Source organism: Triturus cristatus, chromosome 12 (assembly GCF_964204655.1).
Source record: "Triturus cristatus chromosome 12, aTriCri1.1, whole genome shotgun sequence".
Classification (NCBI taxonomy): Eukaryota; Metazoa; Chordata; class Amphibia; order Caudata; family Salamandridae; genus Triturus; species Triturus cristatus.
In genome coordinates, this window is record NC_140595.1 from 789,310,896 (window position 1) to 789,324,678 (window position 13,783).

Below are 13,783 nucleotides of genomic sequence, written 5' to 3' on the forward strand. Positions count from 1 at the left end.
TGCAATGAATATTTAATGTCTACTTTTTCACAATTTGTAAGATTGATGTTACAATGTGAAATTGCTTGATAATTACTATCATCTTTCTATGGAGTAGTGGCCCCAGGTACCTCTACAGTATTTCTTTAAGCACTCTTACGGGATGGACGGCCACTCAAATATGGCCACAGCACCACCAATACTTACTTTGTACACCCATCCCTCAGACACACGCACTCCCCTCTCGTCTCTTTCATCGGAAGACGCATGCATTTATGCACAGGCATGGCTTGGAGGCACACCCGATACTCGCAGTCTCCATAACTGAAGGATTGATTCTTCCCAGTAAGCAGCCCATTTACTTGTGTATACCACTCCGCCTGCGGGGCCCTTTATCAGCTTAACCTGTTACTTGCAATTTTTCGCAGGTGTGGCTAACTTCCTCTTTCTATGATGGACCTGCCGTTTCTGTCCCCCTAGGTATAGCACGACCTTCTTTCACTATCACAGGACCCCATGGCCCCAAGATTCTATATTTACTGTTACTTTTCCAGACCCAATATTGCGCCTATCTATTAATTGGCAACCCTCCAGTGGGTCCCCTGTGACCCTATTTCAGTTTGGATTCCTCTACATACCGGATTTTGATCACTGCCGACAGCCTTATTCCAGCATCCCTTGATTGTTTGATGATTACTTTCCATGGATGGTATGCTAGTTAGTTGTATGAATGAAGACATTTATATAAGAGTGTCCAAGCGCTAAGACAAGCCTTCCCGACAACCCAACTGACACCCCGTGTCGCTAATGCTGTGAAATGCTGCTAAAGAATGGGCGATCATTGACGGAATAACCAGGTTTTAAGCCATTTACTAAATGTGGCTAACTATCACAGATCTCAATGACATAGTAGCGAGTTCCCGGCCTGTGCTCCTAAGAACCTGAAAGAGATGCCACCCGACCGGGCACGGAATATTCTGGGAACAGAAGCCAGGTTCAAGGAGGAGGATCTCAGGGTACTGGGTGGGGTGTATTGGGATACTCTCCTGCTGAGGTAGCCCGTGCCACTCCCATTAAAGGCCTTCAAGTATAACACCAAAGCCTTGAACCTGATCCTCTTTTTTACTGGGAGCCAGTGAAGAACTTTGAGATGTGGGGAAATATGGTCCTTGGCTTCAGCATAAGAACTGTTCTGGCAGGTGCGTTTTGGGCCACCTGCAGGCGCCAAAGCAGGTATTCAGGAAGGCCCAAATACAGGACATTGACATAGTCTAGTCTGGAAGTAACCAGTGCCTGGACCACGGTCTTCCTACAGTCCATGGGCAAGAGTGGGAGAAATTTCCTCAGCATCCGCAAGAGGCCAAAGCAGGTTCCCATTACCGATTGGACTTGGGCTCTCATAGATAGAGCATCGTCTTTCATAATGCCCAGGTTTTTTACCGTTTGTTGGGCGGAGAGCGGAGGTGACATGTCTTCTGGCCACCAGTGTCTCCATTCATCCAGAGGCGTGCCCCAAAAAAATAATTTTGGACTTCTTCGGGTTATATTTCAGTTGGTTGGTCCTCAACCACGCAAACAGAGGCAGATTCTGATCTTCTCACCCTGAAAGTCCTCTCCCCTGTCCCAGGTAAACAGGAGCTGCGTATCGTCGGCGTATGAGACCTCACCCTCAAGGAACACATTGATAAAAAAAAAAAAAACACAAAGACAACCTGGTATCAGCTCTTTCTTCTAAAGAAGGTCAAACCACTTCTTTCAGAGAGCACCTTCAGAACTGCTGTTCACGCCCTCTTACTTTCTCACCTGGCTGGTGATGATACCCTATATGATCTCCCATGAATAATACGTGCCGTAACACATCATATTCAGGGCCTGAAGACATATGATCACATCACCCAGATTCTGATGGAACTTCACTGGCTCGCCTTGTCAGCCCATACCATCTTCAAATCCAGCTGCATCATTTACATCTGCAACGAGCACCCCGCTTATCCTGCAGACAAGCTCACCATCTCTGTTGAATCTTGGCACACCTGAAGCCAGGACACCATTTGACTGCACACTACAAAGTGGAAAGAAAATAAACAATACAGCAGGCCCTTTCCATACACCTTGGACCTGGTACATATCTGTATCCTTTAGGAACGCTCCAACACTGCTCTAATTTAGGAAAGAGTTGACAACTCACCTCTGTAAAGAACACTACATCACTATGCATTAAGTGTCCACAGCCCAGCGTCCTCTCCTCTTACTCGCTAAACGTATGATTGTCATTGACCAAGTACAGCGTTCTGATACTACTTGGCTAAGTTTTGTGCAATAAATATACCATATACATACAAGACCCTGCCTTGCCAAGGAAGACTGACAGGAAGAGACAGAAGGAGCGGAAGACAGTACACTGTAAATCAGAGAAGTATCTGAACACCCATGCCTTGCAGTGAGGGCCTGAGACCCTGTGTCCCCTTCTGCATGTCTAGAAACTGTAGTGACTGCAACTGGCCATCAACTCTGCATCGTTTTGCTTCCTCATACTGAAATCATACATTTGCGAGTCTTGAGATAGTATGCGCAACCTCAAAATCGTGTTCCAGAACCTTATCACCGTCCTATGGTGGAGCATCGCTACCAGGTGGACTTTATTTCAGAGGAGGACTTGTGTTTGTTCCGAGGGAGGACCACCAATGAGAAGTTAATTGATCCTAGCAGCACCTTTAGAACACAGTCTTCATATCGCTGGGCATGTGGCAGCCTGCCTTCTTGGTCTGAGCATGCACCTGCACTCTGAAATCAACTGGGGCATAGTCAGCGAACCTGCTCTTGACGGGCAAAGCAGGACTGCATGCCACTGGGAACAGTTCAGTACCCAGCCACAGCCAGCAAAAGAGGACTTATTTGCCCAGGACTATGAAGACTAAGTGAGGGTACAAGACAACAGTCTTTAGGGAACTGTGACTAGAAAACACTGATACAAGTTCTCATAAATCTAACAATATTTCTGGTGGAGGTGGTAGGGGAGAACCCAGAAAAGGGAGCAGGAGGAGAGCAGATAACCTGTACTCATAAGTTTACAGACAGGGCAACGGGGCCAGAGTTTAGACTTGACAGAATACACTGCCTTGGGACGGGGAATAGCATTTGTTAATAACCACAGTTCCCTCACAGTAATATTTCTTTTAAGGACTGTGTACCACATTTTTATCTTTCCCTTAAAAATGTTATGTACAATCCTGTGTTCTACGACTTAAGCAGTTTTTTTTTTATTTGAGCAAAAGGACTGGCTGGAGATTAGTTTATTGATTGCTAATAGATATTTGATTGAGTTCCGAGTCTTGACCCCGCACCACCACTATGAGTAAGCTTTGGACTATTCATCACTGCTACCCTGGGGTTAAAGTGCTACAGGGAGCATTGGTACTCAGTTTTGGGCTCAGTAGTAAAGTAAAGCGCCAGGACATTTGTGGTAAAAGGGTCTGGTTGTAACAACTGAAGTTCACTTGGACACCAGATTCCCCCAGGATTAGGAAAGCAACCACCTAAACTTCTTTAAAAAAAAAAAGGGATGAAATGCAACCAACTAGCAGACACCTACGGCCTACATTGCTGCTCTAATACTGGTCAATCTTCAAGACTTGGAATCTAGGCAGATCTACATGGAGCTTTAGACCTCTCTGGCACACCTGGTTTACATACCGAAGCATCCCATGCACAGTCCTCTCCTCTTGCAACAGTTGCTCACATGTACCTTTTTGTTATACAATGTCAGTATTTGTCATACAGATTAGTGAATTGCTCTTAAAAGACAAAGACCGTACACACTCTGCGACATCTTTTGTATACATTCAGAGCTTTTCTTCATGCTATGTGTAGGCTGTAGAGGACTGCCTTCTCTCTGGTTTGTATTCACTGTGCTTATTCGTAAAGAGTCAGGATCTAGTCAACAGACTTGGCTCACACAATAGAAAACTGAAAAATGAAATAAATAAAAAATGGTTACATCACATGGGGCAATCATTCCTCATGATTCAAATGATTACATCACCCCAAGGGGTGGCCATCTCTTAGAAGGTAGAGAGTTCTCCTTGCACCTCCAGGGAGTAACCTTTAATCGTAGTTACAACGGTTAATTTAATAGCAAATATTGGGAGGGGGCTGCATGCAGCCAGTACCAAATGCATTGTTTCAAACACATGACATAAAAATCTCACCAAAAACAGACTTCTGTCTTTACAATTTAATTCACTCAAATTATCACAGCGAATGGTTTTTTTTTCAGTTCCGCTGACAAAATGGTATGGTCAGTTATGGATGGTAAACGGCACAGTGATGGGCATAAAAAGCTAACGAAATTGTGCTTCATAATCTGAAAACTCAGATTTGGGACGGAGTCCACATGAGAGTAATAAAAAAAAATTACTAAAATCAGGACAAGAACTCTATTTTCCTTTTCCCTAAATGATTTACTGAACCATTATTAGTAACAGCACTTGCCTGCATAACTTTTAAGAAGCCTTAAAACAGGAGGCCCACAATCATGCAATGCACATGAAATGAAATGCACATGCAACAGTCTTCTAGGAACGAGTGACTCCAGTGGCTCAAGAACAGAATTTGTATGGCATTAAACTTGTAGCTCTGGCAAAAGGCTTGAAACCGGAACTTGAAAGCCAACACTGCAACAATGATTCTTTGCTTACTCTGAGGGGCAGCTCTCAAAAGCTGCAATTACACTCTTAACTAGGGTGGGGCACCACATTTGACAGAGCCTCTCAGCATATGCGGATAGCCACCTATCTCCCACCCAAAGACGAGAATCCTGCAACTCTAGGGAAGATGTAGGCCCACTTGATTTCATGCAGGAATGTCAAACATGAGTGCGAAGATAGCACCAAGAGGGTCGAAGATTTGCCTGATTTTCAGAATATCCAGTAAAGAAAATTCAATACGAGTCTCACTGGAACTCGTAATCAGAGTCAGTACTTGTCTTGAAAATCTAGCAGGGATATGGCTCTTCCTGAACACACACGGATATGTACTGGGAGAGCATAGACCCCTGGACAGCTTGATATGGAATAATTTCTTTGCCCTGATGTTATATTGCTCATGAGACAATGGAACGTCCTAGTCAGTGGCCGTACAGTCCACGGAAGGAAGAGGGCCCTCGAAAGCAGACCCAACAGTAAACTGCAGGCACATCAATACAGAGTGCAGAAAGCTAGCGAACGCCTGCCGGGACAAGCATTCAGCATGCAAGGCTTCGGTACGTGATGTCATCTCTGCAACCTTTGGATGACACCAATATTGAGAACTCAATGTTTTCCCTTAGCACTGAAGGTGCTGAGCTGAGCTCCCCCACAGCACCCAGAATGCACTTCACAGAAGTAGGGAGAAGCACTGGATAAAAACACCCCAATGCACACTTCACAACAGTAGAAAGAAGCTGAAGCTAAGAACCCCAGAGTGCAAATTATGCAAATCATCAGTAGTGAGAAGCTCTGACTCAGTACTGCAGAGTGTTCCAAGATTCAGTCCAGCATTCCAGAGTGCACATCACAAAGATTCTGTCCAGCACTCCAGAGTGCATACTGCAGCACCAGTGAACCACCAGCTCAACTGCCTTAGGAAGGAAAGAATGTCTCGGTACATGGCGGTTATGTGTGTTGAAGGGACTGAGTTGTTGGTCTTGCTGTAGATGGCTTATGCTTCACGGAACTAGCTGGAGGGAAGACAGGAGTTCGGGGTGACTGACATAAAACCAAAAACTCAGCAGTTCAAGAAGCAGCTAGTGCTTAGCATAGTCGGATATCGGGTCAGTTTCGGACACTACACACTAGGAAGGTCCAGGTCTAGTCCAGGCTCCATATTTTGTGCAGCAACACAGTATTTCCACCTGCAGCAAGAGTCACGCACAACGGTGTATTGTTAAGTGAAAGAGGTTGGCATCACCTGCAGCATTCACACTGGTAATGCGGGAGGCACCACAGGTCATGAAGCTCCAGCTCAGCATTCTGGCAGTCGCGACAAACCATGGAGTTCGAGAGGTCCCTGCCAGAGACAGACTTGCCGTTTTCACAAACTTTGGCCGTAAGGCTCAGTGGTCCTTAGTGCACAGCTTCGGATAAGACCTGCGGGTGCGTTCACGCTGAGCAGTGCACCATCCTGACAGAAGGCAACTTGGACAAATGTTGGCATCCATATTTTAGCAATCCGTAGTGATCTTGGAAGATAGCTCCTGGATCCGCCGGGCACTGCAGCTCTTGCACAGAATGTGGCCATCAAGCGGGTAGCAGCCCCTGCCCTCTCCTTCAGAGGAGAGCAAAAGACCACACTCCTAAAAGAACAGAATGCAACAAGTCAGATGGTGGGGAAGAAAGGAAGGCGATGGGGAAGAGAGGAAGGCAATGGGGAAGAACAAGAAGCCATGCTCCTCAGACAGAAAGCAGGTCAGGGGAAGGATTAAGTGGAAGATCAGGGAGGACAGCAAGAGACCACACTATGGAGAAAAAAAAAAAAACTACCAGAGTCAGATGATGGAGAGCACGGTGACTGGAAGAAGTTAGATCAAACAAGTAATGAGGCGCCGATGACATTTTTGGGAAGAGAGGTTAGAAATCCATTTTTGAACTTCTTACCTCACACTTGTAGCAGTTAATGTGAAAACTGCGATCCAGAGCAACAATTCGCACTGTCTCCTCCTGCCCCGGCTCAGGCATGATGGCATTTCCACAAACAGAACAACGTGGTGCAAATTTGCTGTGGAGAACACACAGGAGTTAATCATGTTAAAAGAAAAAATATTTACTTGTAATCCTACTTCACCATCATGGCATAAGAATGAGTGTGCAAGTGAAGGTTTTGAATAGGTTTTCATAAAGCGCACAAATACCCAAACATTGCCCTGGTGCTTAAAAGGATATCATGGAAGAAAAACAAAACCAGGAGAAGACTATGACAAAGCTATAGGGGAACAGATGAGATTTTAGTTTCCTTCTAAACTCCAGGAGATTATTTCATTCTGGAGAAACGAAGGTGGGTCATTACGAAGTTTAGGTCTCAAATATGAGAAGAAGAAACCGCCAATTCTGGACCTACGAATCTAGAGAACGAAAATGTCCTCGGAAGAGGATCGTAAGCAACAGGCAGAGGTGTATAACTTTTAACTTATAACACATACACTGGACCATTGCCATAAAATTCCTTCTCTCAAAAGCGGAGGGCCGTAAAGACGACATATCTTTCTACTGGAAACCAGTGGAGCTCAATCAGTAGAGGAGAATTAGGCAGATGGCAAAAGGCAAGGAAATGCAGCTGTGATGCTGCATTCTTCACCATCTGTAACGGTCTAATCAGACAGCTCAAAATAAGCATTATGCTACTTATCCAGTAAGCATCTGTTCTTGGAATGTAGAGCTGTAGATTCACATGCTTTGCATACTCCTGCCATCTAGTGTTGGGTCCGGATGTTTGCAAGTTGTTTTTCGTTGAAGTCTTTCCAGTCACGAGGTAAGATGATGACTCCTTTCAGGGATAGTGCACATTGACATCGACTCCGTTGTTAGATTGTTTTCCCGCAAGAGGGTGAAAATGGAGTGAGTGAGTGTGGTACGGAGAATTCCATGCAAATGGAATGTAAATAATGAACTGCAACAACTAAAAGGTGCCCGGGAGGGCGCAGGTGAATCTACAGCTCTACATGCCAAGAACAGATGCTTACTGGGTAAGTAACATAATCCATTCGAGTCATGTGTACTGTAGATACACATGCTTTGCATAGACTATAATACAGTATTCTCCCAAAGCAGTGGCTAACCAGTAGATGTTGCAGCTGTCTTTAGTACTGCTTGTCCTACAATGGCTTGTTGACGTGCTAACAAATACACACAGTAGTGTTTGGTAAATGTGTGTGGTGTGGACCATGTTTCTGCCTTACAAATGTCAGCTATAGGGATGTTAGCTAAAAATGCCATAGACTCTCCGATTTTATGAGTGGAATGTGCTCTAGGAAGTATAAAGTTATTTTAGCTTTAGCATAGCAAGTTTGAAAGCATTTAAAAATCCATCTTTCAATACCAGATTAAGAGATCGGATTGCCTTTGTGAGGTGTAGCAAATGGAAAAAAACAGTTGTTTTGTTTTACGAAAATCCTTTTTTCTTTCAATATAATACAATAACGCTCTTCTGACATCAAGAGTATGAAGGGCTCTTTCTGCTACGGAATCAAGTTGAAGAAAGAACACAGATAGCTCAACAGATAGGTTGATATGAAAAGCAGAAACCACTTATGGAAGGAATTTTGGGTTGGTGCGAAGAACTATTCGTCTTTATGAAGGTGAAAGAAGGGTTCTTCTAAGGTTAATGCTTGTAGCTCACCAACTCTCCTCAATGAAGTGATCACAATGAGGAAGGCAACTTTCCATGAAAGAAACTGTATCAGACAGTTGTGTAATGGCTCAAAGGGTAGTCCCATGAGCCGTGTAAGCACAATGTTCAGAATCCAAACTGGTGAAGGAGGTACCCTGGGTGGTATTACTCTTTTAAGGCCCTCCATAAAGGCTTTAATTACTGGAACTTTGAACAAAGATACAAGTTGCCTGTTTTGCATCTTGCAGCAGTAGCTGCATATTTTCAATCGAATGGAAGTGAAGGCTAGACCAGCACTCTGTAAATGCAGAAGATAACAAATGATATTTTGAATAGAGGCATCTAGTGGATCAATATTGTTGTTGGTGCAATATATAAAAGATCTTTTCCATTTTGCGGATTGACATGCTCTGGTAGTAGGCTTTCTTGCTTCCTTAAGAATAGTCATACACTCTGGTAGCAAGTTGAGATGATTTCAGGAGCCAAATAGCTAGATTGAGCTCCTTGGGGTTTGGGGGTCTCACTTCTCCATGGTTCTGCATAAGAAGGCTGGAATTGAGATGCAGCTATTGATTATGAAATACTGATAGTTACAAAAGTGAATCACGGCTGACGGGCCCAAGTGGGAGCCACTAGAATCAATGTGAGGGATGTTTGCCCCCCAACCAGAAATGGAAGGAGAGGGAGAGGCGGAAAAGCGTAGGCAAATGTCCCTGACCAATTCATCCATAGGGCATTGCCTGTGGATAGAGGGTGTGGGAACCTGGAGGTGAAGTTTGGGCATTTTGAGTGGTCTACTGTGGCGAACCGATTCTTGAAAGTATGGAAGGAGAACTAGGGGATGAAGTTCCCACTCGTGTATTTATTGCCCCTTCTGCTGAGGAGGTCAGCAATCTGTTTGTTCACTCTTGGGAGGTGCTCTACCAGAAGATGAACTCTGTGATGAATTGCCAAATGGTAAGAGAGGTGTGACAGTTGCAGAGAATGTGTACCCCCCTGTTTTTGTACACAGCTGTCATATTGTCCGTGCAGACTAGGATAACTTTCCCTATGAGGTGAGGCTGAAAAGCTTTCAGTGCTAGGTACACAGCTAGAAGCTCTAGATAATTGATGTGAAGTTTTGTAATTGTTCCATAGACCTTGAATTGTCAAATTGTGAAGATGGACACCCCAACCTGTGAGAGATGCATCTGCTGTCAGCACGATCTGTGGAACAGGGTAGATTAAGGGCCGCCCTTTTGATAAGTTGTGTGTGTTCCACCACTGAAGAGAGCGATGGGTGCGACTGTCTACCAACACTAGATCTGTTAATTGACCCCGAGACTGAATCCACTGATGTGCTAAACACTCTTGTAGAGGACCCATGTGTACCTTGCATGTGTAACCTTGCATGAGTCTCTATTCCAATGCATGAAGCTATCATCCTTAACAGTTGCGTGAAAGTCCTGACTGCTAAGTATTGATTGGTCTGAAACTGTAATAGCAGAGTTTGAATATTTTGAATTCTGGCTGCATCGGATGAGGCTAGAGCTGTGCAGGTGTTTAGAGTCGCTCACAGATAGGACTGCATTTGTGAAGACTAAAGAGGAGACTTCTGGGCATTAACCGTGAAACCCAATTTGTGGAGTAGGTCTAATGTAGTCCGAGTGTACTGTAAACACTTTTGGTGTGTGTTGGCTTTGGTGAGCCAGTCGTCCAGGCAAGGGAAGACAAGAATCGGTTGTCTTCCGAGATGTGCTTCTACTACTGCTGCTAGACATTTTGTAATTACTCTGGGAGCAGTGGTTACTCCGAACGGGAGTACTTTGAATTGATAGTGTTTTCCTGCTATCACAAATCTGAGATATTTGCGATGTGCTGGGTGAACCGGAATGTTAAAGTATGCATCTTCTTCCATGTGCTCAGGTGAGAGGCACAAGTTGCAGATTTGGTGTAGATCGCTGCGAGGGTACTTGGAGTGGCACCAGGGACATAACTGAAACGGAGTCAGTTACATCGGTAGAAGGCTGGACCAACGTGGCTAGGTCTGAAGGCCGCCTACGATGTTTTCGACCGAAGATGGGACTTTCCGATCGAATGGATATGCAGAGAGGGAAATGCGTAAAATAATACCGTCGAGGGTGCAGTGGATTGCGCATAGAGAGGAACCTGAAGGTCAGTGTCGAACCAGAGCGCAGAAATACACGTCCGAACCCGATGGTGGAAAGAAAACAATCTAATAATGGAGTCTATGCCCATGCGCACTATTACAGACAGGAGGAGTCACCTTACCTCGCGACTGGGAAAGACTTCTTCGAAAAAAAACATCCTGACCCAACACTATATGGCAGGAGTATGCAAAGCATGTGTATTGACAGCACAAATGCCTCGAACACAGAGTTCCCATATTCGAGGTGAGATAGAACAAATGCCTGGATAGGTCTTCACACAATCAAAGGAGAAAAAATTGAGTTCCTACAGAGAAGACGATGCAACAGAAACGTATAGATCTGTGGGGCAAAAAGTTTGTGCAGAGTCAAAATAAACTCCACTGCTCTTAACCCTGAGACACCGGGCAAATCTGGGCAACAATGCTACTGGGAAATTGCCTTTAAATTAAAAAACATTTCTAGGTTTTCTTTCATTTGTATTGTACATTTTATTCACTTTACCTAACTGCTTTTCTATGTGTTGCTTCAACTTAATGTAAGTACTCTTACAAATAAGGTTATGGGTGAAAGATGATTAATGGAGTAGCAGTAAGGTGGTTTCATTTGGTATACATTAGTACCACAGAAGTATGGAGTCTCTAAAGTCATGAGGGAAGTGTACAACAGCTTATATTGTAAAATAGCAACTGCTCCAGTCAAAATCAAGACCTCAGAAGTTCATAGACTGGCAGAGCTCTACCAAACACATTTAAAACCAGATCGCTACTGGTGAATGTCTGCAGCCACTTCTAGAGGCATCTCACCAGTTATCACTTATGCTCAATTACAGTCCTCCATTTATCTGCAGATTCCCAACTAAACAGAAGGCGATAATGACTCACCGATGAAAATCATCAATGCAGTGGATCTGGCTGGTGGCATCCACAGTGAAAGGTACACCGTCTAGGCAACGCCTGCAAACCACACAGATGAAGCATTGCGGGTGATAAGCTTGGCCCATGGCACGTAGGATCCGGTCTAGGATGGGCTTGCCACACATAGAGCATTTCTCCAGCGTCACCTGTGAAACCATAAATCAACAACTAATCTGTGGATAGCAGACATTCCTGTAAACAGGTCAAATGAAGACATGTCATTTCTGTAAAGCGGGCACTGCTAATGTTCTTATAACAAGGTGAAATCAAGGCGATGCCACAAGGACAAAGGGAAGGTGGATACACATGGCCCACAGCTCACTCAGAAATAAGTGGAATGACCAATGAAACCTATCAGGAATCGAATAGTTTCTTACCTGTCGGTGTAGTTTTGCAGCTTGAAGATCTTTCTGGATTCACTATGCTGTGCATTATTCCGCGATCTGGTGGTTGGGTCCGGATTCGTAGTCTTTTTTTTGTTTTTTTTGTTTTTGTAGCCCAGGTGGGAGTCGACGTCCCACCATTTGGTGCACCTCTCGTGACGTCGTCGTGCTTCCTGCGGAAGTCCCACATTTGGGGCGCCATCTTCGGGTTCTTTTTTCCTCTTTTTTTTTTTAACCCTAGGCGAATGATTAAATTATATGTCCACTTTTCTGTAGTATTTCATTCCTTCTGTACTTCTCTGTTTTTCCCCCTCTTCCTCCAGCCTCATCTTCCTGGCGGAGGTGGGTGGGTTCGCTAGTGAATCCAGAAAGATCTTCAAGCTGCAAAACTACACCGACAGGTAAGAAACTATTCGTTTTGCAGCGTGAATCTTTCTGGATTCACTATGCTGTGCATAGACTTTGTAGCGGTTTGTTATCTTTGTGGCGGCTGGGTGGCAGATGAGCGTTGGTCGTTGAATATGTGTTGAAGCCCCTTCTGTCCTACTTGTGCTTCCTTGTTCATCTGTATGTCTACGCAGTAGTGCTTGGTGAACATGTGCACCGAAGCCCATGTTGCCGCCAGGCATATGTCCTGAATGGGCGTGTTTGCCAGAAAGGCAATGGTTGCCCCTTTCTTCCTTGTGGAGTGAGCTTGAGGCCCCTCCGTTAGCTCCTGTCCTGCCTGTTTGTGGCAAAACTGTATAGTTAGTGCAATCCATCTAGCAATGGTGCCCTTTGTCACTGGTCTCCCCATGAAGCTTGATGCAAAGGACACAAAGAGCTGCTGAGTTTTTCTGTGCTCCTTGGTCCTCTCAATGTAGTGCATCACCGCTCTCCTAGCGTCTAGAGTGTGTAGAGCCTTTTCTGCGTTCGAAGTTGGGTTTTGAAAGAAACTCGGTATCTGAATACTCTGGTTCAAATGGAATGCCGACATGACTTTAGGCATGAAGTGTGGGTCCGTTCTCAGGACAACCCTGTCCTTGTGTATCTGTATGTAGGGCTCTTGTAGCGTTAGTGCTTGCAGTTCGCTCACCCTGCGTAGCGAGGTTATGGCTACCAGAAATGCCGTTTTCATAGTCAACATTTGCATTGATGCATTGTGCATGGGTTCAAATGGTGCTTTCATAAGCTCCGTCAGGACCACGTTGAGGTTCCATGCCGGCGGCGGCAACCTTTTAGGTGGCGCGATTCGTTTCACTCCTTCCATGAATCTCTTTACTACCTGCGACGTAAAGAAACTTCCACCCTTCTCCCCTCTTGTGTAGGCTACTATCGCCGCTAGGTGTACCCTAAGGGAGGTGGAGCATAGGTTACTTTTCAGAAGGTGCGTGAGGTATCTCAGCACTGTTGAGTCCTTTGTCATTTTATTCTGCAGGCCTTTTTTGCCACATCATATTGTAAATCTTTTCCATTTTGCACTATAGCATTTGCGTGTAGTTGGTCTCCTTGCCTCTCGCAGCACTCGTATAGTGCTTGGAGGCAATCTAAGGTCCGCAAACTCTAACTCTTCAGGAGCCATGCCGCCAGGCTGAGGCTTTCTGGCTCTGGATGTAGAACCTCTCCGTTCTGCATGGAGAGCAGGTCCTTTCTTCTTGTGAATCTGTGGGGATTCCCTTGAGCCATTTCTAGAATTTGGGAGAACCAAGTCTGCCTTGCCCACTGTGGTGCCACCAGGATCAGTGTCATGTTGCTGGTTCTGCATTTCTCGAGCACCCTGTGTAACAGTGGTATCGGCGGAAAAGCGTAGGCAAATGTCCTTGACCAGCTTATCCATAGGGCATTCCCTTGGGATTGCTGATCTGGTTGCCTGGACGCGAAGCTTCGGCATTTTGCATTCTGGCGTGTTGCAAACAGGTCTATTGTGGGAGTTCCCCATTTCTGGAAAAGCTTCTGCGTTTCGTGCCCATTGAGCTCCCACTCGTGTGAAGCCGAGGTCTGCCTGCTTAGCCAGTCT

The 13,783-nt window shown here is 45.1% G+C and overlaps 1 protein-coding gene across 2 annotated transcripts in view; it reads right to left on the minus strand.

Moving 5' to 3' along the window:
- Window positions 1-4,198: 4,198 nt before the first annotated feature.
- LOC146782852 (uncharacterized) overlaps window positions 4,199-13,783 on the minus strand; it is a 69,991-nt gene continuing 60,406 nt past the window's right edge. For both annotated transcript variants that reach the window (XM_085639196.1, XM_085639195.1), the window contains 3 exons: window positions 11,372-11,550; window positions 6,612-6,732; window positions 4,199-6,310 (listed from right to left, as the gene is read on the minus strand). In XM_085639196.1, the coding sequence (XP_085495322.1) occupies window positions 6,179-6,310; window positions 6,612-6,732; window positions 11,372-11,550 (432 nt within the window). In that variant the 3' untranslated portion in view covers window positions 4,199-6,178. The remainder of the gene's footprint in view (window positions 6,311-6,611; window positions 6,733-11,371; window positions 11,551-13,783) is intronic.